Raw genomic sequence first — 27,327 nt, 5'->3', positions numbered from 1 at the left:
AAGCAAAAATTGGTAGAACTACAGGAAGAAATGGAAACATATACCATTATAGTAGATGATTTCAAAATCTCTCAATTTTTGATAAGTAAATAAAACATTTTTTAAAGTATGGATTTTATAATTGATTATATGTTATAAAGAAAGTCTTAACATTTCAAAGAATCTGTATCACGAAGAGCACTTTTTCTAGCAAAAATGCAATTTAGTTTGAGTATTAAAAACGTAAATAAAAAATTTCCGTATGTTTGAATGTGGAGGTATTCTATTTAGAATCAGGTAGAAGAAAAAGTTCCCATTCTCCTTCTGTTCAGTTTTATACTGGAGGTTCTAGCCATGACAATAAAACAGGTAAGTGAAATTTAAAACATAAGTATTGAAATGGAAGAAATAAATTTATTTGCAGATGAAAAGATTTTCATACAGAAAACTTGAAAAGATCTACAGACATATTAGAAATAATAAGAGAGTTTTAGCAAAATGGCTGGCTGTAAGGTCAAAATAAATTGTTTATTGAAATAATCAAAAATATTAAGTATCAGTTGTCTCCAAATTGCATAAATTTAGTGGACGGTTTCTCAAGCTTGGTACTATTGACATTTTAAGTCAGATAATTCTTTGATGTGGGGACTGTCCTGTGCAGTGTAGGATGTTCAGCATTACCTCTGGCCTCTACCCACTAGATGCTATTAGCACACATCCCTTCCTTTTGTGAGAACCAGAAGTGTCTGCAGACATTGTCAAATGTCCCCTGGGGGCCAAAATTGCCCCCAGTTGAGAATCACTGATTCAGTGCATTTACAATCAAAGTCCCAAAGGATTCAAAAATTGAATTTGATCAGCTGATTCCAAAAATTTATCTGAAAGGATCAGAAGCTCAAGCATATCCAAAATGTTCCTGAAGAAGAATAAGGTGGAGAGCTTGCCTTTCTAGATAACAAGAATAAAGCAACAGTAATCATGGTAGTGTGGTATTGATGCAGGGATGGGTGCATGGCCAATGGAACAAACTATAGAGCCCTGAAAACAGACCTGGGCAACTATGTTATCTTAGTGTATGACAGAGGTGGCGTTTCACATTGGTGGGGAAAGGATGAACTGCTTAATAAATAATACCAGGGAAATTATTTATCCATATTGAAAAAAATGAAATTAGGTCTCTACCTCATATCATGCACAAGAACAAATCCTGGAGGAATTAAGAACTTAAAAGTGAAAAAATAAAACTTCAAAATGTTAGAAGAAAATATAGGAGAATATCTTTTTCACATTGGGATAGGGAAGAATTTCTTAAACATAACCAAAAATGATCAAACTATTTTAAAAAAAGTATTTATAACTTTGACTGTTGTGGTAGGCAGAATTCTGTGAATAAACCCCAATGACCCTCACCTTTATTTAATGCCTTCCCCTTTGAATGTGAGCATAACCTGTGAAGTATGATGAATTATCACTCCCATGTGATAATGGGAGTTACATTATATGTCTAAAAGGGAGTATACATTATGTTACATTATATGTCTAAAAGGGAGTATCCAGGTGGACTTAATGTAACCACATGAACCCTTTAAAGGCAGAGTTTTCTCGAGCTGGTGTTAGAAGAAGTCAGAGAGATTCCAAGAGTGAGAAGGATTTGATGCACCCTTACTGGCTTGAAGATGTAGTGATGAGGAATGTAAGTGGTTTCTAGAAGCTGAGAGTGATCCCTGGTTGCCACCCAGCAAGGAAATGGGAACCTCAGTCCTACAACCATGAGAAACTGAATTCTGCCAACCACCTGAATGCTCCTGGAAGTGTTTTCTTCCCCTGAGTCTCCTGATGAAAGTCCAGCTTGGCTGACACATTGATTTTGGCCTTGTGAGACTCAAAGCAGAGAACCCAGTCAAGCCTGCCTGGGCTTCTGACCTACAGAACTGTGACATAATAAATAGGTGGTGTTTTGAGCCACTAAGTTTGTGGTAATTTTTGGCAGCAATAGAAAACTAATAAAACTATGTTAAATTTAAGAATTTTCTCCTCATCAAAAAACACTATATAAAAAAGTGAAAAAGATAGTCACAAACTAGGAGAAAATTTTCTGACACGTATAACTTACAAGGATTAGTTTCCAGAACATATAAAGAATTCCTATAAAACAAGAAGAACAGGGCTTCCCTGGTGGTGCAGTGGTTGAGAATCCGCCTGACGATGCAGGGGACGCGGGTTCGTGCCCCAGTCTGGGAAGAACATGCCGCGGAGCGGCTGGGCCCGTGAGCCATGGCCGCTGAGCCTGTGCTCCGCAACAGGAGAGGCCACAACAGTGAGAGGCCCGCGTACCACAAAAACAAACAAACAAACAAACAAACAAGAAGAACAGCCCATTTGAAAAATAGGAAGGAGATATGGAAAGCATTTCCTAAAAGAGAGGAGGAAATATGTAAGGCCAGGAAACATATTTTTTTAATGCTTAACGCTGTGATGTTATATAGTACCAACAAACAATTATAAAATGAAATATATGAAAACACACAATTTACAATAATTTCAAAAACCATCTAATGCCATATTGTGAGGAATTTCCTTCTGTTCCTTGTGCTACATTTTCTTCTACATTTGGAATCTTTTTTTTTTTTTTTTGCATACCATCTCTCGCTCTCTTACTCCTCGTCTCTTTTCTTTTTTTCTACTGGAATGTATTTGTTTAGTTGCCAGGTCATTTCTTTACATCTGCTGATGCTCAGGCAGCTCTGACTAGGCACTGTTTTGAAAGCAATAGAGAATCCTGGTTAAGCACTCAGGTTCTGGAGTCCTACTGCCTGGATTGGAATCCTGATTCAGATTGTGTGGATTGTATGACCTTGGACATCCTACTTAAAACTTCATGCTGCAATTTCATCTTCTGTAAAATGGGGATAATACAGCTCCTATTACAGAGTTCTTGTAAGAAGTAAATGGGTTAATAGAGGTACTGTATAGCACAATAGACTTTGTTGGTTATTTGCTCAGGTGTGATTTCTTGACTCTTGGTACCATATCTGAGACCAGTTTGTTTTCTCCACCAAGTTGCGGTTTGTGGGCTATTTATTTTATCCACTTTTCTGGAGCACGGAGGAATGGGGGCCTTCATTAGGCCATATGCAACCTTGTTTAGAATATGGGACTTCCGAGTCTTTTGTACAAGATCCTGCTCATTCTATCAAGTTGGGAAATGTGCCCCATTCCCATCAGGTGGGGAGAGACCCTCAACTTCAGAACCTTCACCCAATTTAATGTGAAACTATGGCTTTCACTTTCATTTAAGTGTCAGCATCTTTATTTACTAACTCTGTTACACCTATTTTTTTTTCTTTAGCTGTTTCCACCTCTTTTCAGTCATAAGGAAGGAAAATAGCATTGTCCATTCAGTTCCCTTTTTTTTCCAGATATGAGAATATTGATGAGAAATCTCAGAATCTTGTCAACTCATCGGTATCACCTTTGGGAGAGAGGGGATGTCCTAGATTTTGTTTCTTTCCTTGGCCACCAGTTATTTATTTTTTTCTTTTAAAATTACCTTTAGGTACATCTGTTTCCATGTCAGATTGCTACTGTAAATTTTTTGGATTAGCTTTTTTTTTTCTTTTTTCATCTTTATTGGAGTATAATCACTTTACAATGTTGTGTTAGTTTCTGCTGTACAACAAAGTGAATCTGTTATATGTATACATATATCCCAATATACCCTCCCTCCCACCCTCCCTATCCCACTGAGGGTAGTTGTGCACGAAGGCTCTTAAAAAAGAGGGCAAAATCCCTTGATAAAGCAGTTTTGATGGTTTCTAATATATTTTTTAATAGATCTTTATTGGAGTATAATTGCTTCACAATACTGTGTTAGTTTCTGTTGCACAACAAAGCACATCAGCCATATGCGTACACATGTCCCTATGTCCTCTCCCTCTTGAGCCTCCCTCTCATCCTCCCTATCCCACCCCTCTAGGTCGTCACAAAGCACCCAGCTGATCTCCCTGTGCTATGCAGCTGATTCCCCCAACTCTATTTTTCTTTCTCAGCATTGCTTTGGCTATTCAGAGTCTTTTGTGTTTCCATACGAATTGTAAAATTTTTTGTTCTAATTCTGTGAAGAATGCCGTTGGTAGCTTGATAGGGATTGCATTGAATCTGTAAATTGCTTTGGGTAGTATATTCATTTTCACAATATTAATTCTTCCAGCCCAAGAACATGATATATTTCTCCATCTGTTTATGTCATTTTTGATTTCTTTCATCAGTGTTTTATAGTTTTCTGAGTACAAATCTTTTGCCTTCTTAGGCAGGTTTATTCCTAGGTATTTTATTCTTTTTGTTGCAGTGGTAAATGGGAGTGTTTCCTTAATTTCTCTTTCTGATTTTTCGTTGTTGGTGTATAGGAATGCCAGAGATTTCTGTGCATTAATTTTGTATCCTGCCACCTTACCAAATTCATTGATTAGTTCTAGTAGTTTTCTGGTGGCATCTTTAGGATTTTCTATGTATAGTGTCATGTCATTGGCAAACAGTGACAGTTTTACTTCTTTTCCAATTGGTATTCCTTTTATTTCTTTTTCTTCTCTGATTGCTGTGGCTAGGACTTCCAAACTGTGTTGAATAAGAGTGGCAAGAGTGGACATCCTTGTATTGTTTCTGATCTTAGTGGAAATGCTTTCAGTTTTTCACCATTGAGTATGATGCTTGCTGTGGGTTTGTCATATATGGCCTTTATTATGTTGAGGTAGGTTCCCTCTATGCCCATTTTCTGGAGAGTTTTTATCATAAATGGGTGTTGAATTTTGTCAAAAGCTTTTTCTGCATCTATTGAGATGATCATATGGTTTTTATTCCTTAATATGTTAATGTGGTGTATCACATTGATTAATTTGCATATATTGAAGAATCCTTGCACCCCTGGGATAAATCCCAGTTGATCATGGTGTATGATCCTTTTAATGTGCTGTTGGATTCTGTTTGCTAGTATTTTGTTCAGGATTTTTGCATCTATGTTCATCAGTAATATTGGCCTATAGTTTTCTTTTTTTGTGATATCTTTTTCTGGTTTTGGTATCAGGGTGATGGTGGCTTTGTAGAATGAATTTGGGAGTGTTTCTCCCTCTGCAATTTTATGGAAGAGTTTGAGAAGGATCAGTGTTAGCTCTTCTCTAAATGTTTGATAGAATTTGCCTGTGAAGCCATCTGGTCCGGGACTTTAGTTTGTTGGAAGATTTTTAATTACGGTTTCAATTTCATTACTTGTGATAGGTCTGTTTATATTTTCTAATTCTTCCTGGTTCAGTCTTGGAAAATTGTACCTTTCCAATAATTTGTCCATTTCTTCGTGGTTGTCCGTTTTATTGGCGTATAGTTGTTTGTAGTAGTCTGTTATAATCCTTTGTATTTCTGCAGTGTCAGTTGTGGTTTCTCCTTTTTCATTTCTAATTTTATTGATTTGTGTCCTCTCCCTTTTTTTCTTGATGAGTCTGGCTAAGCTAAGGGTTTATCAATTTTGTTTATCTTCTCAAAGAACCAGCTTTTAGTTTTATTGATCTTTGCTATTGTTTTCTTCGTTTCTATTTCATTTATTTCTGCTCTGATCTTTATGATTTCTTTCCTTCTACTGACTTAGGGTTTTCTTTGTTCTTCTTTCTCTAGTTGCTTTAAGTGTAGGGTTAGATTGTTTATTTGAGATTTTTCTTGTTTCTTGAGGTGAGATTGAATTGCTATAAACTCACTTCTTAGAACTGCTTTTGCTGCACCCCATAGGTTTTGGGCCGTCGTGTTTTCGTTGTCATGTGTTTCTAGGTATTTATAAATTTCTTCTCTGATTTCTTCAGTGATCTCTTGGTTATTTAGTAGCACACTGTTTAGCCTCCATGTATTTGTGTTTTTTACAGTTTTTTTCCTGTAACCGATTTCCAATCTCATAGCTGTGGTCAGAAAAGATGCTTGATACGATTTCAATTTTCTTAAATTTTCTGAGGCTTGATTCGTGACCCAAGATGTGATCTATCCTGGGGAATGTTCTGTGTGCACTTGAGAAGAAAGTGTATTCTGCCAGTTTTGGGTGGAATGTTCTGTAAATATCAATTAAATCTATCTGGTCTATTGTGTCATTTAAAGCTTGTGTTTCCTTATTTATTTTCTGTTTGGATGACCTGTCCATTCGTGTAAGTGGGGTGTTAAAGTCCCCTACTATTATTGTATTACTGTCAATTTCTCCTTTCATGGTTGTTAGCATTTGCCTTATGTATTGAGGTGCTCCTATATTGGTACATAAACATTTATAATTGTTATATCTTCTTCTTGGATTGATCATTTGATCATTATGTAGTGTCCCTCCTTAACTTTTGTAACATTCTTTATTTTAAAGTCTATTTTATCTGATACGAGTATTGCTACTCCGGCTTTCTTTTGATTTCCATTTGCATGCAATATCTTTTTCCATCCCTTCACTTTCAGTCTGTATGTGTCCCTAGGTCTGAAGTGGGTGTCTTGTAGACAGCATATATATAGGTCTTGTTTTTGTATCCATTCAGTCAGTCTGTGTCTTTTGGTAGAGGCATTTAATCCATTTACATTCAAGTTTATTATCGATATCTATGTTCCTATTACCATTTTCTTAATTGTTTTGGGTTTGTTTTTGTGGGTCTTTTTCTCTTTTGTTTCCTGCCTAGAGAGTTTTCTTTAACATTTGTTGTAAAGCTGGTTTGGTGGTGCTGAATTCTCTTAGCTTCTGCTTGTCTCAAAAGCTTTTGACTTCTCCATCGTATCTGAATGAGATCCTTGCTAGGTAGAGTAATCTTGGTTGTAAGTTTTTCTCTTTCATCACTTTAAGTATATCCTGCCACTCCCTTCTGGCCTGTAGAGTTTCCACTGAAAAATCAGCTGATAACCTTATGGGGACTACTTTATATGTTATTTTTGGTTTTTCCCTTGATGCTTTTAATATTTTTTCTTTGAATTTAATTTTTGTTAGTTTGATTAACATGTGTCTTGGTGTGTTTTTTCTAGGGTTTATCCTGTATGGGACTCTCTGTGCTTCCTGGACTTGGGTGACTATTTCCTTTCCCATGTTAGGGAAGTTTTTGACTATGATCTCTTCAAATATTTTCTCAGACCCTTTCTTTTCCTCTTCTTCTTCTGGGACCCCTATAATTCGAATGTTGATGCATTTAGTGTTGTCCCAGAGGTCTCTGGGATTGTCTTCAATTCTCTTCATTCTTTTTTCTTTATTCTGCTCCTTGGCAGTTATTTCCACCATTTTGTCTTCCAGCTCACTTATTTGTTCTTCTGCCTCCGTTATTCTATTATTGATTCCTTCTAGTGTATTTTTCATTTCAGTTATTGTGTTGTTCATCTCTGTTTGTTCTTTAGTTCTTCTAGATCTTTGTTAAACATTTCTTGTATTTTCTCAATCCGTGCCTCCATTCTATTTCCGAGATTCTGGATCATCTTTACTATCATTACTCTGAATTCTTTTTCAGGTAGATTGCCTATTTCCTCTTCATTTATTTGGTCTTATAGGTTTTTACCTTGCTCCTTCATCTGTGACATATTTTTTTGCTGTCTTTTTTTTTTTTTTTTTTTTTTTATGAATGGGATTGTGTTCCTGTCTTACTGGTTGTTTGGCTCGAGGCTTCTAACACTGGAGTTTGTACGCTATTGGGTAGAGCTGGCTCTTGGTGCTGAGATGAGGAACTTCGTGAGACCTCACTCCAATGAATATTCCCTGGGGTCTGAGGTTCTCTGTTAGTCCAGTGGTTCAGATTCAGAGCTCCCACTGCAACAGCTTTGGCCCAACCCCCAGCTCATGAACCAAGATCCCACAAGCCATGTGGGGCGGCAAAAAAAAAAAAAACAAAACAATAACAAAGTAAAAAAATTAGACTAGGAAACTACCAGATATGTTAGAAAGAATATAAAAATAAAAATATAGATGAATCAACAACTGGAACGTACATCAGTACCACAATAGTAAAAAAGAGGAGGAGGGAAAAGAAAAAAAAGGGGGGGAGGCCTTGACTGTGGAGGGCGGGGCCTAAGCAAGGGCGAGATTTGCATGGTGGCTGGGGCCTATGCTTAGGACCCACAGGGCTGGAAAAGGCCCTGAGGGGTGTGGGAGGTGGGGCTTAGGCTCAAGGAACAGAAGGGGCTGAGGCGTGCCCCTCATCCCTGGTCTCAGAGGGCAGGGGACCTCACCTGGGAGCCCAGCAGGCTTCCTGGACTCGAGTGGGCAGGGCAATCACCCTCCACTTCTCTCCCGTTCCTCCTGGAGGGCCCTCCCACCTGCCTCTCCTGATCTCCCCAGCCTCAGGGGTGCTGACCCTGTCTGGCCTCCACTTCTCCTCCCCCCTGAGTCCCCCCCATGTCCTGCCGGTTCACTCTGGGGTTCCTCCCGTCTCCTTGGGCGTCAGAGTTCCCCACCAGCGGCTGGCAGTCGCCCTAGTTGTGGGGAGATGCTAACTCTGCATCTTCCCACACTGCCATCTTGACTCTGCCTCTGGATTAGTTTTGACTTTTAAGAAAAACATCTCATTAAGTATTCAATATTTTGTGATGGAAACTCTGTATTGCAGCTTCACTCTGTTACCTTAACTCAGGAGTCAGCTACTGAATATTTAGACTTGCTTTTGTAGGGACTGTTCATTTCTTCTTGTCCCTGTAGCTGAGTATATAATACAGTTGTGGGTTTTCCTGTTTACCATTATTATTGAGTAAGAACTACTGGCAGTGTCTCAAATCTTGTATGCTATTGTTAGCAAAATGCTGAAATAAAATTGCCTCAACTCCCTTTTTAAGATCTCCTGAAACATACAAAACGGCAGCCATAGAGAGTTTGGAGTGCTGAGGTCCTGCGAGACTAAGGCTTTCTTGCTCCTGGGCATCGTGGCCTGAGTCCCTCCTGACCCTATGTTGCTTCTTTGAGGGTCCTGCAAGCAGAGCCTGGCTCTGGGGTGAGGCGCAGGGCGTGGTGGCCCTGGACGCAGCTGCAGCTGCTCAGCCACAGGCGTTCGGGTGCTCCCTGCGCACACACCGGCCTCCACAGCTGCGGCCCCTCCCTCCGCCCAGAGCCTCAGGGCATCAAGGGGGTGATGAATGGCAGCAGAACCGGGGCTCCGATCCAGAGGAGGAAAGTGGCGCCGTCTGAGCTCAGGCCTGGGGGAGTGTGCCTTTCCCCTACTGCTTTCTCTCCGTGTACAACTCAGATTTTCACAACTGAAGACCTGATTTCTACACGTACTCATCCACCCTTCATTTTTCCCAGAATAATATGACTCAAGAAAGAGGTTATACTTTCAAAGGAACTTTTAATTACCGTTATTAGGAAGTTTGTCATTAGGCCAGTGTCCATGGGGAGATTTTTAGCTCATGGAATGTGTTTTCCGGCAAAGATGCAGTTAGAAAATAAAATGCTACTTTGCAAAAACAAAAACAAACAAACAAACAAACAAAAAGATCTCCTGAAACAAAAGTTTGTCCTTTCTCATTATTCATTAGCTACCTATTTCCAATTTAATTTAAAAAATCTACTTAAACATCTCTGCTTTCTTATTCTTTATCCTTTCTCTGTTTTCATTTTTTAAAAAAAACATGCTTTTCTCCACTAATTTCAAAATTCACCTTTCAAAAAAGATTTATCAGACTCGCATCCTGTCTCCTGTGCCTCTGAAGTATTTGTCATGAGTAAATAGGAGCAGAGTAATAACGCGGAATAATGGAGGGGCCGTGTGTAGTGGATGCTGTGGCGTTTCCCACGTTCCCACTTCAAGATCAAGGCACTTATTCCCTCGGCAGCTGGGAGACTTGGTGCCCGAGGGGTCTCAGCTGAGTTCTTCTCTTCAAATTCCCAACAGCTGAAGAAAGCCTCTTTACCTAAGATCATGCCCTGTCCCTGAGAGAACCTACTTTCAATGACTTATGGAAGTGGGCCGTCCCCTTTGCTTCAAGGCAGGACCACCGGGAAGAGCCATTCCAGCCCCAGAGCTCCTAGTAGGACTGGCTGAGGCCTCTGCTGCAAACGCATCCCAGTTGAATTTCTCCCTTGGCCCAGTCATGCCTCCCTCCCTACTCCCAGATGTGGTTTCTGAGAGTACTCCCTAATGAATCCCCTCGTACAAATCTGGGTCTCGGAGTCTGTTTCCTGGGGAATCCAACCTACAACAATGGCTTTGCCTCAAGATTTATGATACAGGACAAAGATACGTACATAAATGAGAGAATTATAAAGCAAATGGGACAAAATGTTAACAATTGGTGGATCTGGATGAGAATTCTTTGTGCTATTCTTGCATCTTTTCTGTAAGTTTGCTCCAAGATAATGAAATTGTTAAGGTTCTAAACTCATGATTCTGCAAAAGTTAAATATAAACTTAATCACTATGAGGCTTTGAAATCTTATCAGTTCTTCATTAGCCCATGAATGTTTTCTATGATAGATATACTTGTTCATTTTTAAAAGTTAATTTTGTTAGGTAAATGACTTAGTTTACTTCAATTACACCTAAAAGGACACTGTCAATACATAGCAACAATGTCTAGTAGATGCTAAATAATACATAGAACAGTTTGGGTATTTATGGAGGGTTTCAACTCCAAAATGTGCTGTCACATTGTTAATGTCTGATAGTTTGAACGTCAGTTTGGTATCTCATCTGAGAAATATCAAAGGGTTCACCAGTTCTGCTTTGTGGTATTATCTAGTGATACAGGCTCAATGAGATCTATAGCTTCTCTCCAGATAGCTTCTGCCAAGTACCTACAGCCGTGGTATCTAAGCACTCATCTTCGAATGACTCAATAGCATCGTTTCCTGCAGCATCTTCGCTTTTTCCTTTGAGGTTTCTCATTCACATACTAGTACTCCTTGACTGTGACTTCACAGTTTTGATTGATAAGTAGCTTGTGATATACAGGGTACTTCATTTCCACTAAGGAACTAAATGTGTGAAGTGTGTTCTCCCCCTCCACTTGCTTGTGAAAACCCAGAAAGCAATGTTGTGTAATCACCTAATTTAATTAAGCACACCTCACTTCCAGTGTTGTGCTGATGCTAAAATAAATTTCTAAATGAATTTCTGTACACTCAGTATATTCTAACTGCCTTCCTTCTTGCTCCATAAGATAATTTATTATAGGCTTAAAACATTTTAGCTATTCTAGGCTAAAATGCATCTCCAAATATGCAAGATATTTTTTTCTTTCACAATCCTTACTATTCTTCAGTTTTCCTCACACTTTACTTCACAATTGACTTCCTGAAATTTTTATTAATCTACTTCTGTGATGTCTAAAACTTAAGTCCATATCATTTCAAGGATAATTTGTTGCTGAATGCTCAAAGAGTGATAATAAAGATAGTTCCTCATTAAATCACTTGAAAGTACATAGATGATCTAAGCCTCAAACTACTGCTGTTTGCCGGTATTACTTATAAAATCTCCAAGTCCAAAATAAGCTCACTTTAATTATTCATTTTCATGTGAAGTTACAAGAAAATGAAAAGTTAGAGCCATAAATGCAAAGTTCTTATTCTTCAGCATCTTTGTCTTATATCATACTTGCTCCTTTTGCCTATGTAGTTCCTTCTGCTTGGAATAATTTCTCCCTCTGTATTTATCAGGATCCTAGCCATCCTTCAAAGCCTTCTTCACATTTTACTTCCTGTTTGAGGCTCTTTCTGATTACTCTGGTACACATTGATTTTTTTTCCTCCTTAGAATTTCTATTCCTAAAGTTAGTTATTTTAAGAAAGTTTGACCTGTAATTGTTCTCTTCTAATTTTTTCCCATAAGTCTCTGTATGTTAGACTTATCTCACTAGTCAGGCTATAAACTTTCTGAAGGCAAGGACCAGGCTATTTTTCTTGTATAATTCCTAAAATGATTTTGAAAAATTATATGCCTCCTAATATGTTTTTAACTGACGTGTGAAATTTTGTCTTAAGTATGGTAAATGCAAAGGATATAATTCAAAATATTGACATTAAAGACAAAAGAAAAGAAAACAAGCAAAACTTTCATGAGTCTTTTAAGAGCATCTAAAGGAATATAAATACTATTGTGATTCATATCTGTAGTCATTCATTTGAAACAATACATGGTCTTCTTTAATTATTGGACATTGTACATCATTCCCTTTTCTCCTTGAAGTCATATATCTATTCCACATCCCTCACAGAATTTTATCCTGATAGAAAGTATGTTTATGCTTGAAAGTTGTCTCTACATAAAATATGTATATAAATTGAAATTATTTTTCTAAATTGTCTGTGACAAGAGGCTTTAAGTGGCAAAGTAGTTCTTCTAGATTGACTTACTGTTACAATTATTTTTAGTACAAAGTCGATCAAAACCACATAAATGGGGGCTTCCCTTGTGGCACAGTGGTTAAGAATCTGCCTGCCAATGCAGGGGATATGGGTTCGAGCCCTGGTCCGGGAAGATCCCACGTGCCACGGAGCAACTAAGCCCGTGCGCCACAACTACTGAGCCTGTGCTCTAGAGCCCGTGTGCCACAACTACGGAGCCCACGTGCCACAACTATTGAAGCCTGCTCGCCTAGAGCCCGTGCTCCGCAACAAGAGAAGCCACCGCAATGAGATGCCCGTGCACCGCAACGAAGAGTAGCCCCCGCTTGATGCAACTAAAGAAAGCCCGTGCGCAGCAACGAAGACCCAATGCAGCCAAAAATAAATAAATAAATAAAATTTAAAAAAAAGAAACAACCACATAAATGTGGTTAAGTACTTATTAAACATAAAGAATAAAATTTTATTGGAAAGATATTATTTATGAGCTACATGGAACTGTTCATTTACCCATATATGAATATTACTTATTCCTTGAAATAAACAGGGTTTAGCATAAATTCTGTTTCTGTTTTACATTTTTAGAGATGTAAATGCTGAGAAGATTTGTTCACCTGAAATTGGGTGGGGAATAGAAGGTGTTTTATTATAGCAATGTCAATTAATTTTATGAATTCTTTCCAAATAATATGCCAAAAATTATATAGTGATTTATTATAAAAATGTTTTTCATCTCTTGTCAACTGTTAACTTGATTAGATCTTTCTTTAATGTTGTTGAAAGCAAAGGATTGGAAACACCCCACTTAGAAAAAGACTTGTTAAACAGTCATTGGGAGCAATTTATGTTCTCAATTTCTGGAAATAATACCAAAAACCTTTTGCTAAAATTTATCAAATGACTATTAATTATTCTGGTTACATTTTAATTTAACCCAATATACTCAGAATGTGTGGGAAAAATAAAAACACTAATTGCAGTGTACCCGTCAATACAAAATTTTTTGAGAAAGTGATTTTATTGTGTCATATGCTTTAAATGAATTTTCATCAAGTCTTCAGAACTGCAGATTTGTTTCATTCAATTATTGGACAATATTTACCATATTTACCTAGCTGTCAAAGTCGGCCCTCATTGTGAAAACAACCAGTAGAATCAGATTTAAAGTTTCTTTCAGAAAACATCTAACATTATTTAAATAAACATGTAACCAGACATCACTCTGGTTGTATTCACACTCCTTAGTTTTCTTAAGATAAATAGCTAAGGCATGAAGACTTGCCCTAAGTATGTTGTGTTGGTGAAATAAGGTGCCCCTGCCTCTGATGCTTTCTGTGCTCTTCTGTTATGGGACTCTTACTCAGGAACGATGCATTCTTCGACGGTACTGAGGAATGGAAAGCACAAGGACATTAGATGAAACTTATCAACTGTCCTGCTCCTCCACACTGTGATATATCTGAGTACCACACATCCTGGTGTGGATCAAAAGAACTGTTGCTTGTGCCATGCTTTGCGATTAAAAGAAATATGTATAAGACAGGACAAACTTTGAAGCTCTACTTTGGGTTTTTCATGCCTTGATTAAAGGAAGCTTCCCTATACCAGTCGTTTTTACTATTGTTTGGTGCCTTAGAGACAATTATGCTTGTATCTTAAGGGAAGATGCACCATAATAATATGGGTAAAGAAAATGTCTTTCTTTGTAAAGTCGGAGAAAATTGATTATGAAAGGGAAAGGGGAAAGAACCAGCCAGATGCTTCTACACAGTTGCATTCTCAGGCAGATCAGTTTTTGGTAAGAATATATACAGAACTTGTGCATCTGGAAATTGAGTCCTTTAAAGCTATCTATGCCCATAAAGCTATCTATGTACTTAGACTTGGGAAGTCTTCGGGTACCCCCAGAGGTGTGCATATACCAGTTTGAAGATAGATTTCTTATGCTTTTTGTGGTCCCCAATAATATGCTGAAATATAGTTGCTGCTAATACTTTTGTTTACATAGTAATTAACATAGGAAGGAAAGTGATATTAAGACTACAAAAACATTAAATTCAGCAAATATATATAAACAGATACATCAGCTTATCTTCATTGGCATTTCTTTTTTGTTTAAATTTTTAAATTTTGTTTCAATTTTCTTTTTATAAAATAATCTATACATTTCTGACTAATTTTGCCTAGAACACATGAAATTCACACTGCAGGAATAAAGTTCTTTTAAATATTATTAGAATAATTATAATTGTCATTCCTGCTTTGCTAAAATTTCATTTGAGTAATTTGCATTTTCAAACTCTATTTTCTACACTATATTATACTTTATTTTAAAAAATGTTTCAAATAATAAAACTTAAAATTGAATCATTGATGGGAGAAAGGGCTAGAATTGAATTTGTATTTTTAAAATCTGTCCGAACTTGTCAATTATGATAAAGGGATATATTAAATGATTAATATTCATAGGTAACCATTGGCACATGATGTATATTTTGTAGACAAAATGGATCTTCAGAAGTGATTAACTTAAAAATTGTGAGCTGATGTGAAAACATTACTATTTCCTGTCAAAGTAAAATCTTAGCTTTATGTTGTTGACAGAAAACACTTCCAAGGCAGGATTGAAACAAGAGCAGTGTCAAGACATTCAGTTGCCTAGCAGAAGTGTGTCATCCCAGGAAATACTACCCCTCAAGATTAATGCTTGGAAATCAGCAGAGGTAAGTCATTATAGTAGTTTCCTATGGCTGCTCTAACAAATTACCACAGACTTAGTGCCTTAAATCAACACAAATGTAGTATTTTAGAGTTCTATGTGTTAGAGGTCTGACCCAGGTCTCACTGTCCCGGAATCAAGGTGTCTGCAAGGCTGTATTCCTTTCTGGAGGCCCTATGGGAGAATTTGTTTTCTTGCTTTTTCCAGCTTCATGTGTTCTAAAAGAAACTGTGCTTGTCTTTTAACTTTGTTTTTGATGTCTTCTGTTACACAGAATTTTAAATAAGAATAAGGTTAAATTAAAGTTTTCCTTTATAGTTCATGCTTTTTAAAATCTTATTTAAGCAATTCTTTTTTTTAATCCTAATATAATAAAGGTGTCTTATTTTTTCTTCCCATGTTCAGATTTTATGCCCTCTGGAATTTTGCTGTATAGTGTAATATAGGGGTCTTATTTATCCCCCGTGGATAAGCAATATTTAACGTTTTGAACAGTCCATCTTACTCTACGCATTTAAAAAAGGTTTTTATTGCGAAATAATTATAGACTTATAGGATGTTGCAGAAACAGTACAGAGTCCCATGTACCCTTCACCCAGCTTTCCCCTGTGTTGACTTCTATATAGCTATAGTAGTACAATATCAAAATCAGGAAATAAACATTGGCATGTTATGCTAACTAGACTACAGACCTTATTCAGTTTTCAAATTTTCAATTCAGTATCCATTTTTTTAACCTGCATTGTGTGTGTATGTGTTCTGTGTAATTCATCCTAAGTATAGATTCCTATAACCAGCACCAAAATCAAGATACAGAACTGTTCTATCACCACAAAAGAAGTTCCTCATGCTATTCACCCCATCCCACTCCTCCCAACCCCGTATATGGGCAACCACTAATCTTTTCTCCATCTCTGTTGTTTTGTTATTTCTAGAATGTTGTGTAAATGGACACAGACTATACGTAACTTTTTGAGATAGATTTTATTTTTCACTCAGCGTAATGCTCTTGAGATCCACTCAGGTTGTTGCAGGAATCAATAATTCATGCCTTTTTATTGTTAAGTAGCATCCCATAGTATAGATGTACCAGAGTTTATTCAACCATTCACCCACTGAAGGATAGTTGAGTGTTTCCAGTTTGGGGCTGTTTATGAATAAAGCTGCTGTGAACATCTGTGTACAGGTTTTTGTATGTGAAGTTTTCATATATCTGGGATAACTGTCCAAGAGTGTGCTTGCTGGATTGCATGGTAAGTGCATACTAAGTTTTTTAAGAAACTGTCAGACAGTTTTCCAGTGTGGCTGTACCGTCTTACATCCACCAGCAGTGTATGAGAGATCCAGTTTCTCTGCATCCTCACCCACTTTTGGTATTACCACTATTTTAATTTTAGTTATTCTACTAGGTTTCTGGTGAGATCTCATTGTGGTTTTAATTGGTGTTTCCCAAATGGCTAATGATATTGAACATCTTTTTATGTGCTTATTTGTGCCATCATAACTTCTCTTTGGTTAAATATATATATTCATATTTTTTGCCCATTTTCTAACTAGGTTGTTTTTTACCATTGAGTTTTGAGAATTCTTCATTTATTCTGGATTCAAGTCCTTTGTCAGAGAGGTGACCTGCATATATTTTCTTCCAGTCTGTGGCTTGTCTTTTCTTTTTAACAGTATCTTAACAGAGCAACAGTTTTAAATTTTGGTGAAGTCCAATTTATCAGTTTTTAATTTTGTGAATCGTGCTTTTGGTGTCATATCTAAGAACTCTTTGTCTAACCCAAGGTTGTGTAGATTTTCTCCTAAAAGCTTTATAGTTTCATGCTTTCCATTTAGGTCTGTGATCTTTTTTTTTTTTTTTTTTTTTGCGGTACGTGGGCCTCTCACTGCCGTGGCCTCTCCCGTTGCGGAGCACAGGCTCTGGACGCGCAGGCTCAGCGGCCATGGCTCACGGGCCCAGCCGCTCCGCGGCACGCGGGATCCTCCCGGACCGGGGCACGAACCCATGTCCCCTGCATCGGCAGGCGGACTCTCAACCACTGCGCCACCAGGGAAGCCCTGTGATCTATTTTGATTTAACTTTTGTATAAGGTGTGAAGTACAGGTTGAGGTTTAAAAAAAAAAAAAATTCTTTTCCCTACAGATATCCAATTGTTTCAACGCCATTGTTGAAAAGACTTAAATTTTACTCTGATATGCTTAAGTGTGATTTTCCTTCTCTCTCTTCTTTGTCACCCAATGAGACTTTCCAGTGGGAGGTCTTTCATCTTTATTTAATTCTGAGACAGTTATCTCTGGTTCAAATATTTCTTACTTCATTTTCTCTCTTTCTTATATGGGCTTTTCTTATCTGGATATTAGTAATTCTCTTTCTATCTTCATATCTCTTAACTTTTCTTTATAGTCCCTATTTATTGTTTTCTTCCTCTAGAGTTTCTCAATCTGATCTTCCAGTTTAATAATTTGTTCTCAGCTATGTTCATTCCACTGTTTATCCCATCTGTGTTCTCTATTTCAACATTCTGTTTTTACATTTGATATTTAATATTTCTATTTCATTCTTTTTATTGTGTTTTTTCCTGTTTCATATTGCTTATCCCTTTCCTTATTTATTTTAGTATGTGTATTAAGTTTATTTTAAATTCTTGGTCCATCTTTTCTAATATCTGTGCTTCTGAAAAAACCTGTAATTCCGTTTTTTTTTAATAGTTTTGATCCCCAAATGACTGGTTACCCCTCCGGGTTATGGCTGCTCTGTCTAGGATTGCTAGAGGTCGGGCCTCAGTCTGTGTCAGCCCTATCAGCTTAAGTGGAATGTAGGGGAAGTGGACTCTACGGTGGAGAGCACCTCTCTCCCCTCCCCGTTCCCTCCAAGAATACCAGAGTTAATCATTCCTCACTCTGAGGATCAATGCCTCACATTAGATCTTTATCCTTAGCACCCCAAGAAGAAGCAGATTTAGAGGGAGACACTCCTTAAATTGTAAACCACCTGCCCTGGGGGATTGGAAAAGGAAGTGTGAAGAAGCATCTTCTCAAGCCTACCTAGTCAGTCCCCACTGAGTGTTCTTACCTCCTCAGGGCTTCTGCACTCACCGGAAGCACTCCCTCCCGAGTTTAGCTCTCTGACTCACAGCAGGTGCGCAGGCAGGTTCCAAGGCATTGAGTGGGCAGTAATTCCACCAACTCCTTCCTTATTTTGTTCAACCATTGCACAGGCCACCTTCTGCCCCAGGCTAAAGCCAACTAGACACCCTCACACCCCTCACACACAAACATACCAGTTCAGAATAGCCACGCCATCTCTCCTGCGGCCCCTCACGGTTTTCTTCTCATTTTAAAAAAATTTTTTTATTGGGGTATAGTTGATTTACAATGTTGTATTAGTTTCAGGTATACAGCAAAGTGAATCTGTTATACATATACATGTGTCCAACTCTCTTTTAGATTCTTTTCCCATATAGGCCATTACAGAGTATTGAGTAGAGCTCCCTGTGCTATACAGTAGGTCCTTATTCATTATCTATTTTATATATAGTAGTGTGTGTGTGTGTCAATCCCAGTCTTCCAATTTACTCTTCCCCCCTTCCCCCCCAGTTAACCATAAGTTTATTTTCTACATCTGTAACTCTGTTTCTGTTTTGTAGATAAGTTCATTTGTAGCCTTTTTGTTTAGATTCCACATATAAGCGATATCATATGATATTTGCCTTCCTCTGTCTGACTTCACTCAGTATGACAATCTTTAGGTCCATCCATGTTGCTGCAAATGGCATTATTTTGTTCTTTTTTATGGCTGGGTAATATTCCATTGTACTGTATATATGTACGACATCTTCTTTATCCATTCCTCTGTTGATGGACATTTAGGTTGCTTCCATGTCCTGGCTATTGTACATAGTGCTGCAATGAACATTGGGGTACATGTATCTTTTCAAATTATGGTTTTCTCTGGATAAATGCCCAGGAGTGGGATTTCAGGGTCATATGGTTTTAGTTTTAGTTTTTTAAGGAAACTCCATACTGTTCTCCCTGGTGACTGTATCAGTGTAGGAGTACACTGTAGCATAGGAGGGTTCCCTATTCTCCACCCCCTCTCCAGCATTTATTGTTTGTAGATTTTTGATGATTGTCATTCTGACCAGTGTGAGATGATACCTCATTGTAGTTTTGATTTGCATTTCTCTAATAATTAGTGATGTTGAGCATCTTTTCATGTGCTTTTTAACCATCTGTATGTCTTCTTTGGCTAAATGTCTATTTAGATCTTCCTCCCATATACCTAGGAATAAACCTACCTAAGGAGGCAAAAGACCTATACTCAGAAAACTATAAGATACTGATGAAAGAAATAAAAGATGGCACAAACAGATGGAGAGATATACCATGTTCTTGGATTGGAAGAATCAATATTGTGAAAATGACTGTACTACCCAAAGCAATCTACAGATTCAATGCAATCCTTATCAAATTACCAACGTCATTTTTCACAGAATTAGAACAAAAAATTCTTCTCATTTTGATGTCATCCCCTTATAGGATCTCCAAGCTTGATCCTGAGGGAGGGGGCCACTGAATCAGAACTGGAACCTGCTCTGTTCTTCAGTGTTCTCTGACCTTCCCAGACATGCACCTACTTACTTCTATTTGTACTTTCACATAAGAACACACATCTTTAATTCTGGCATATATAACTCCTCAAATAATATTTTTTTCTCTATTTCCTTGACATTTTTTTTTTCTGATTAATTTCTTTTAGGTATATATTGGGCCACTTAATCTCTCATTTTCTATGACTTTCAACTGCTTTATTTTATTAAAATTTTTATTGAAATATAGTTAATGTGCAATATTATGTTAGTTTCAGGTATACTACATAGTGATTTGACATTTGCATACATTATGAAATAGTCGTTGTGTTAAGTCTAGGAACCGTCTGTCCCCAACAACTGCTTTTAAAAGTAGATTTTTGTAAAAAAAATAAAAAAGAAAAATGGTCATGAAGAACCTAGGGGCAGGACGGGAATAAAGATGCAGACCTACTAGAGAATGGACTCGAGAATATGGGGAGGGGGAAGGGTAAGCTGGAACAAAGTGAGAGAGTGGCATGTACATATATACACTACCAAACGTAAAACCATAAAACCGATAGCTAGTGGGAAGCAGCCGCAGAGCACAGGGAGATCAGCTCAGTGCTTTGTGACCACCTAGAGGGGTGGGATAGGGAGGGTGGGAGGGAGGGAGACGCAAGAGGGAAGAGATATGGGGATACATGTATATGTATAGCTGATTCACTTTGTTAAAAAGCAGAAACTAACACACCATTGTAAAGCAATTATACTCCAATAAAGATGTTAAAAAAAAAAACTTAAAAAAAAAAAGTAGTTTTTTGTTTCATTATGTCTCCATGCTGCATTTTAGGTAATTAATCAGAACCATCTTCCAGTTCATTTTCTTCTCCTTTCACCTCTGTCCACTCTAGAATTTTCGCTGTCCATTAAGTGTTTTATTTCGATAGCTATTGCATTGCTTTTTTACAGGATATTCATTTGTACTCATTTCATCTCTGCCTGTTTTGGCTTCTTGTTTTTTTTATTTCTTTAAATTAATGCTATCCTTTCCATTTTCTTTTTGAGAACTAAATATACTTAGTTTTATATGCTTTTTAGATTTCTTAGTTTCATTTTGTCAGGAGTGGGTTCAGTTTTCTTTCTGTGTTTTGGAAAACTGGTTTGTAAGCTCTCCTTGAGTGGCTCAAGTTTTTTATCTTTCTTATTCTCTGAGTGTCCTTAACCTTTCCTGCCTAACAGTTTTTCATTTGCCTCCTCCTGACACCTGGGACTACGTAGCACATTCAGAACCTACCCAGGCAGCTTGGGGCTCCTTTCTTTTGCTCATGTCAGAGATATTGCAGATCCGGTCCCCAGACCACAGGATGCTGTGGCTCAGTTGCTAGTGAAGTTTAGTTCTCACCTGCTTGTATACTACTTTTAGAAGCCATAGTCCCAGGCTGTGACTGATGCCAGGTTGTTTCAGCTTCCTTTGTAAGTAGTGAAGCTCAGTGCCCGGCGTAGTTTCAAGCAGTGAGCCCATATTCAGCACTCCTATCTTGGACGGTCAGAAACTAACACACCACAGTGGTAAATCTGTGTTGACCACTCTGGAATTGAGCTTCTGGTTTTCTCTGCTTTTTTCTGGACCCAGAGTCCCAAAGGTCCACAGCTTCAGCCTCCTTACCATCATGTGTTTTGTGTTCGTGCTCTCATCCATGAAGATGCTCATCTTGTCTTTTAGCATGACTGTACCTTTAATTCTCACCTTTGTATTTTCTCTTTCATTACTATGTGTTTGGAGAACACATATCCCTGAAATATGAACACATAGAACCATCTTGACTGGAAACCTGTTCCACTCAAGACTGTATGAAATTATCTCATTGATTCATTCTTCTGTTTTATGTGTGTTTCTCCTACTAAAAGGAAAGATCCTCTTCAGGTGCTTTAGAGACCTTTCTAGTCTTATTCATTATCGAATCTTCAGTTGTCAAATTCTTGTTAATGAAAAGTGAAATGAATGAATGAGTAGACGCTCAGTATTAGCTCCCTTCCCCTCTTTTCCTGTGATACAGGCTTGTTTGGCCTTCTGCTCAGAATGCTTTGTTTAGTGTTCTGCCACAGTTCCTGTGAGGGAGGGTTGAAATTATTTCTTGGCCTTCTGTTCCCAGCCCTTTTCCCCAACCAACTAGGTATTGGATTTACAAGATTTTCTAGCAGCTCAGAAAAGTACATAAAATTAAAATTTCACTGTTTCTTAATTGCATAATAGTCCACAGATTGAAAATACATAGGTTATTTTCAAAGATATGACATTAAGTCAAAATGATTTTAAAATCTGTGATCAGTTTATTTGCTCCTGATGGCTTTTAAAGAAGAGAATAGACTTGAATAATCTTATGTGCTTTAGAGGGTAACAAAGACATAAAATATCACCTAGTGGTTTTTTTTTTTTTAATCAGTCTTTAAATTCTCATTATTATTGTTTTTTCTTACTTTAGAAGAACCCACCGTAATTGGCTTACATCATTTCACGTCTTATATCTGTGAGCAGAAAATGGTACCCTTATCTCAAAAGAAGTTTAAAGCTAGATTTTCCTTTTTCAGAGCATTACTATATCAGGACACTATTCCATCATCCTACTGACAAGCATTACTGTTATTACTGTCATGAACATTTGATGCAATCCAATATGTCCTCTTCAGTAATCTGCTTCTGTAGCATAAGACAAAACCTACCAAGCTGAGTCGTAAATCTAATTGTTGTTGCCAAATGTACTGCATCTACGTTAAAATGTCCATGTTTTTAATACAGAATGAGAAAGAAATGATATCGTTGATTGCTTAGGAAAAATGAGGAGTGCTTAAAAAAATCTTTTAAGAACTTTAAATGGAAACTTCTTTTAACTATTTTCTTTCTACAAATGTGAAAATGATCTAAAAGCAGTAAATAAAATTCTTAACAGAATAGGGCTTTCAAAAGCAGAATAGTACTTGCCTCTGATACCGTCAAAACTAAGGAAAGCCTTTAAATTTATGACACTTGGATGAGTTTTCTCTCTGTGTACTGTCCAGAATTTTTATTATTAAATTTGCTAATTAATAAGACTATTTGTAGCTTTTCACCAGCTCAAAAGACCTTCCTCTTTTCTTGCTTGAGGAGATTCAACAATGAGGTTATGATTTTTTTGGTCTCAGTTGTTTCCATAGCAACAGTTAGGGATGCTATAAATTGGTTCACACAAAAGTAAATCTGACCGAAGCCTTCAGTGTAGTTGTGCATTACTAAATCGCTAGTGACAGAAGATAACTGTTTACGTCTTACTGCCTCTGTTTATTATTTGTTAGGTGAAGAGTAAACAGTTTTTATCCTTGGATCTATTAGCATATAATTTATTATATTTGCAAAAATTTGAACTCATCAAAGCTGTTAGAGAAATGGAAATTATACTTATTCTAATTATGTTAATTCACCATCCTTTTACCGCTTTTCTGCATCATTGCTTTGTGCTTAAAAGTCCTTTGTTTTCATGTTTGGGCTTTTATTCTTTTTAAGTTAGAAAATACTTGTTGAAAAAAGTTTAAACAATATAAAAGGGTAAAGAGTGAAAAACAAAGTTTCTTCTTACTTCTCTATACTCTTTCAGTTCCCTTCCTCAGAGGCAGTCATTACAAAGATTTTTATGAATTTTGGGGGGGAAATTTTCTGTGTCCATACATTTTTTACCTAAATGGATTCATTCAAGATATACTGCTCATTCATTCAAGATATGCATACTTTTAACTAAATAATATATCTTCATCTTTCTCTATAATAAATGCAATCATTCGATGTAAATTGTTCCAAAATACGCTTTTTTCACTAAACTATATATTATGGACATATTTCTATATTAGTACATATAGATTGCTGTATTCTTTTTTCATTATCACCATTATTATTAATTTTTCAAAAAAGATTTAAACACAAGGAGGGAAAGAACAGGGGACTAATTCACACACTTAATAGAAGTCTCCATAATCAACCTTCTGTTCGCAAATATTACAACTTCCCTAAGGTAGCTACTAGACACATGTGACTATTTAAATTTAAATTAATAAAATTAAATGAAAACTTTAGTTTCTCAGGCACACTAGCCACGTTTCAAATGCTCAACAGTCACATATGGCTGGAGGCTACCATGTTGGATGGTGCAGATGAGAACATTTCTAGTATTGAAGAAAACGCTGTTGGACAGTGAGGGTACCACCCTTGCTGCTTTAAGGCCTGGAGGTAGAGAACTTGCAGAGACAGAGGCCAAGATGTCAAGGGTATGTGGTTTTCCTTTAAAATTGTAAGGGATTTCCAATGCAGCATCAAAAAATGGACATTTAAAAAAATCTCTTTATCAACAGTAAACATAAAAATTAGTTCTTATCACAACTTCAAATAGAATGCATAGCTGCCAGGAATTTTTCTGTTTCTTTTCTTTTCTTTTTACATCATGAAATGATTACCACGGTTAAGTTTAGTAAACATCCATCATTTCATATAGATACAAAATAAAAGAAAAAAACGTTTTTCCTTGTGATGAGAATTCTTAGGATTTACTTTCTTAACAACTTTCATATATAATATACAGCAGTGTTAATTATATTTATCATGTTATACATTACATCCCTAGTACTTATTTATCTTGTGCTGTATTCTTTTTTTTTTTTTTTTGCGGTACGCGGGCCTCTTACTGTTGTGGCCTCTCCCGTTGCGGAGCACAGGCTCCGGACGCGCAGGCTCAGCGGCCATGGCTCACAGGCCCAGCCACTCCACGGCATGTGGGATCTTCCCGGACCGGGGCACGAACCTGTGTCCCCTGCATCGGCAGGCAGACTCTCAACCACTGTGCCACCAGGGAAGCCCCAAATGTGCCTTTTTTTTAACAGCTTCTAGATATTAAGTCATTTCTAAAACGACTTTCTCTAGCCTAAGACTTTATAAAATGTCACCTTGGCTTTTTATTTTAACAGACTATTATTTAGATCAGTTTTAGATTCAGCAAAATTGAGAAGAAGGTACAGAGATTTCCCTATATACGCCCATCCCCACCCCACACCCCACTATCAGTATCCCTCATCAGAGTGGTACATTTGTTATCATCAGTGAACCTAAATTAACACTTCAATATCACCCAAAGACCATAGTTTACATTAGGGTTCACTCCTGGTGTTGTATAGTCTAAAGATTTTGACAAATGTATAATGTTATGTATCTGCCATTATTATATAGAGAATAGTTCCATTGCGCTAAAAACCCTCTGTGCTCCACCTATTCACTCCTTCCTCCCCACTAACCCCTGGCAACCAATTATTTTTTTACACTCTCCATAATTTTACCTTTTCCAGGAAGTCATATACTTGGAATTATACAGTGTGAAGTCTTTTCAGATTGACTTCTTTTACTTAGTAATATGCATTTAAGATTTCTCCATATCTTTTCATGACTTGATAGCTCATTTCTTTTTAGTGCTGAATAACATGCCATTGTTTCGATATACCACAGTTTATTAATCCATTCACCTACTGAAGGACATCTTGCTTGCTTCCAACCTTTGGCAATTATGAATAAAGCTACTATAAACAATGATGTGTAGGTTTTTGTGTGGACATAAATTTTTAACTCCTTTGGGTATATACCAAGGAGCGCAGTTGCTGAGCTCTGTGGTAATAGCATGTTTATTTTTGTAAGAAACTATCCCAGTCTTTTTATGCTTTAATTTTAAAAATGTATTTAAATGCTATCTATCAAGAATTTGTTTTGATAGATGGAGAGTGTTAGAGATCCACTTTAAAAAGAAAAAATTTATTTAGTTGGTTGTTCCGGGGCTTAGTTGTGGCACATGGGCTCCTTAGGTGTGGCATGTGAACTCTTAGTTGTGGCATGCCTATGGGATCTAGTTCCCTGACCAGGGATCAAACCCAGGCCCCCTGCATTGGGAGCATGGAGCCTTATCCACTGTGCCACCAGGGAAGTCCCTAGAGATCCACTTTAAAAATTTTATTTTTACAAATGATAATCAGTTGTCTCAGCATCATTTGTTGAATAATCTATCTTTTCCCCATTGATTTGAAATGTGGCTTCAATCACATAATAAATTCCCATTTATATTTGGCCCCATTCCTGGATTTTCCATTTGTTTATATTAAAGAAGTAACATGTAAAGATAAACCATAACATTAAAAAAGAAAGAAATACAGAAAAAGAAAAAAAAGAAAAGGAAGGAAGGTAGGGGACAGAAGGAACAAGGTAGAGAGGGGAAATAGCTAGATTTCTTTGATTATACCTTGTTTTTAGATTTGTCATTGGAACCCTGGAAATATTTTGCACAATTATAAGACAAAAGTGAACTAAAGAAAATAATCCCTAAAAATGTAAAATAAAATTTACCTTTCATTCAGTTGGTATTTTTATTCTGAGATGTTGGTACTTTTTATCTGAGATTATGTGAGTATAATGTGGCGTGAATCAAATAATAATCATGTGGTACTTTATTTGCTTCATCTTTGGTGTCCTTAACACCTGGGATTCTGAGTATCAGAGAAAGAACATAGGGATGTAAATGAGAAGAGATTGCCGGAACCCAACAGATCAGAATTGAATTGGGTGAATTTTACCTTAAAATTTTTTTGGTAATTGAAAAACTTCTAAATTATCCATAGGTCAAAGAGGAAGCTCAGAGGAAATTTTAGAATACATAGAGCTAAATGAGAAGGCAACACAACATATCAAAATATATGAGACACAACTAAAGTAGAGGTGAGAAGGAAGGTTATAGCCCTAAACGCTTAAATTAGAAAAGAGGAATATAATTTTTAAAAAAAGAGAGAAAAGGTCTAAAATCAATAATCTAAGTTCCTTCTTCAAAAAATCTAAGAAAAGCAAAATAAACCTATAGGAAACAGAAGAAAGGGAATAGTAAAGAGCAGAAATCAGTGAAATTGAGAACAGGAAAGCGGTTAACAGAGAAAATGAATGATACAGAAAGCCAGTTCTTTGAAAAATATGTAATTGATGAACCTGTAGTAACACTGACAAAGATAAAGAGAAAAGATCCAAATCACCAATATCAGGATGGAATGGGATATCACTGCAGTTCTTGTAGCCATAAAAGGACAATAAAGTATTACTACCAATTTTATGCTCATAAAATTGACAACTTAGAAGAAATAGAACAATTTCTAAGAAAGTACAAACTACTAAAACTCAAACAAGATGAACCACAACCTGCAGCTCTTACAAAAATTGAATTTATAAGTGTCCTGAAAAAAAAAAAGTCTCTGGACCCAGATGGTTTTACTGGAGAATTATATCAAACTTTTCTTTTTTTTTTTTGGTCACACTGTGAGGCTTGTGGGATCTTAGTTCCCTGACCAGGGATTGAATCCATGCCCCCTGCAGTGGAAGCTCAGAGTCCTAACCACTGGACTGCCAGGGAATTCCCTACCAAACTTTTAAAGAAGGATTAACATGAGTTTTACATCCAGAAAATAGGAGGGAACCCTTCCCAATTCATTTTATGAGGTATTACCCTGATACCAACACCAGACAAAAACAATATGAGGGGCTTCCCTGGTGGCGTAGTGGTTGAGAATATGCCTGCCAATGCAGGGGACATGGGTTCGAGCCCTGGTCTGGGAAGATCCTGCATGCTACAGAGCAGCTAGGCCCGTGAGCCACAATTACTGAGCCTGCACGTCTGGAGCCTGTGCTCCGCAACAAGAGA

At 37.1% G+C, this 27,327-nt stretch overlaps 1 protein-coding gene across 1 annotated transcript in view; it reads left to right on the top strand.

Annotated features, from left to right (window-relative positions):
• Positions 1–27,327, top strand: part of ENTHD1 (ENTH domain containing 1) — a 98,506-nt gene that overhangs the window by 24,406 nt on the left and 46,773 nt on the right. Inside the window, exon 3 of the mRNA XM_067698749.1 lies at positions 14,900–15,018. Within this exon, the coding sequence (XP_067554850.1) occupies positions 14,900–15,018 (119 nt within the window). The remainder of the gene's footprint in view (positions 1–14,899; positions 15,019–27,327) is intronic.

The sequence above is a fragment of the Pseudorca crassidens genome, chromosome 11, assembly GCF_039906515.1.
Source record: "Pseudorca crassidens isolate mPseCra1 chromosome 11, mPseCra1.hap1, whole genome shotgun sequence".
Classification (NCBI taxonomy): Eukaryota; Metazoa; Chordata; class Mammalia; order Artiodactyla; family Delphinidae; genus Pseudorca; species Pseudorca crassidens.
The sequence above is the reverse complement of the archived record's forward strand: the minus strand, read 5'-3'. Positions and strand labels throughout refer to the sequence as shown.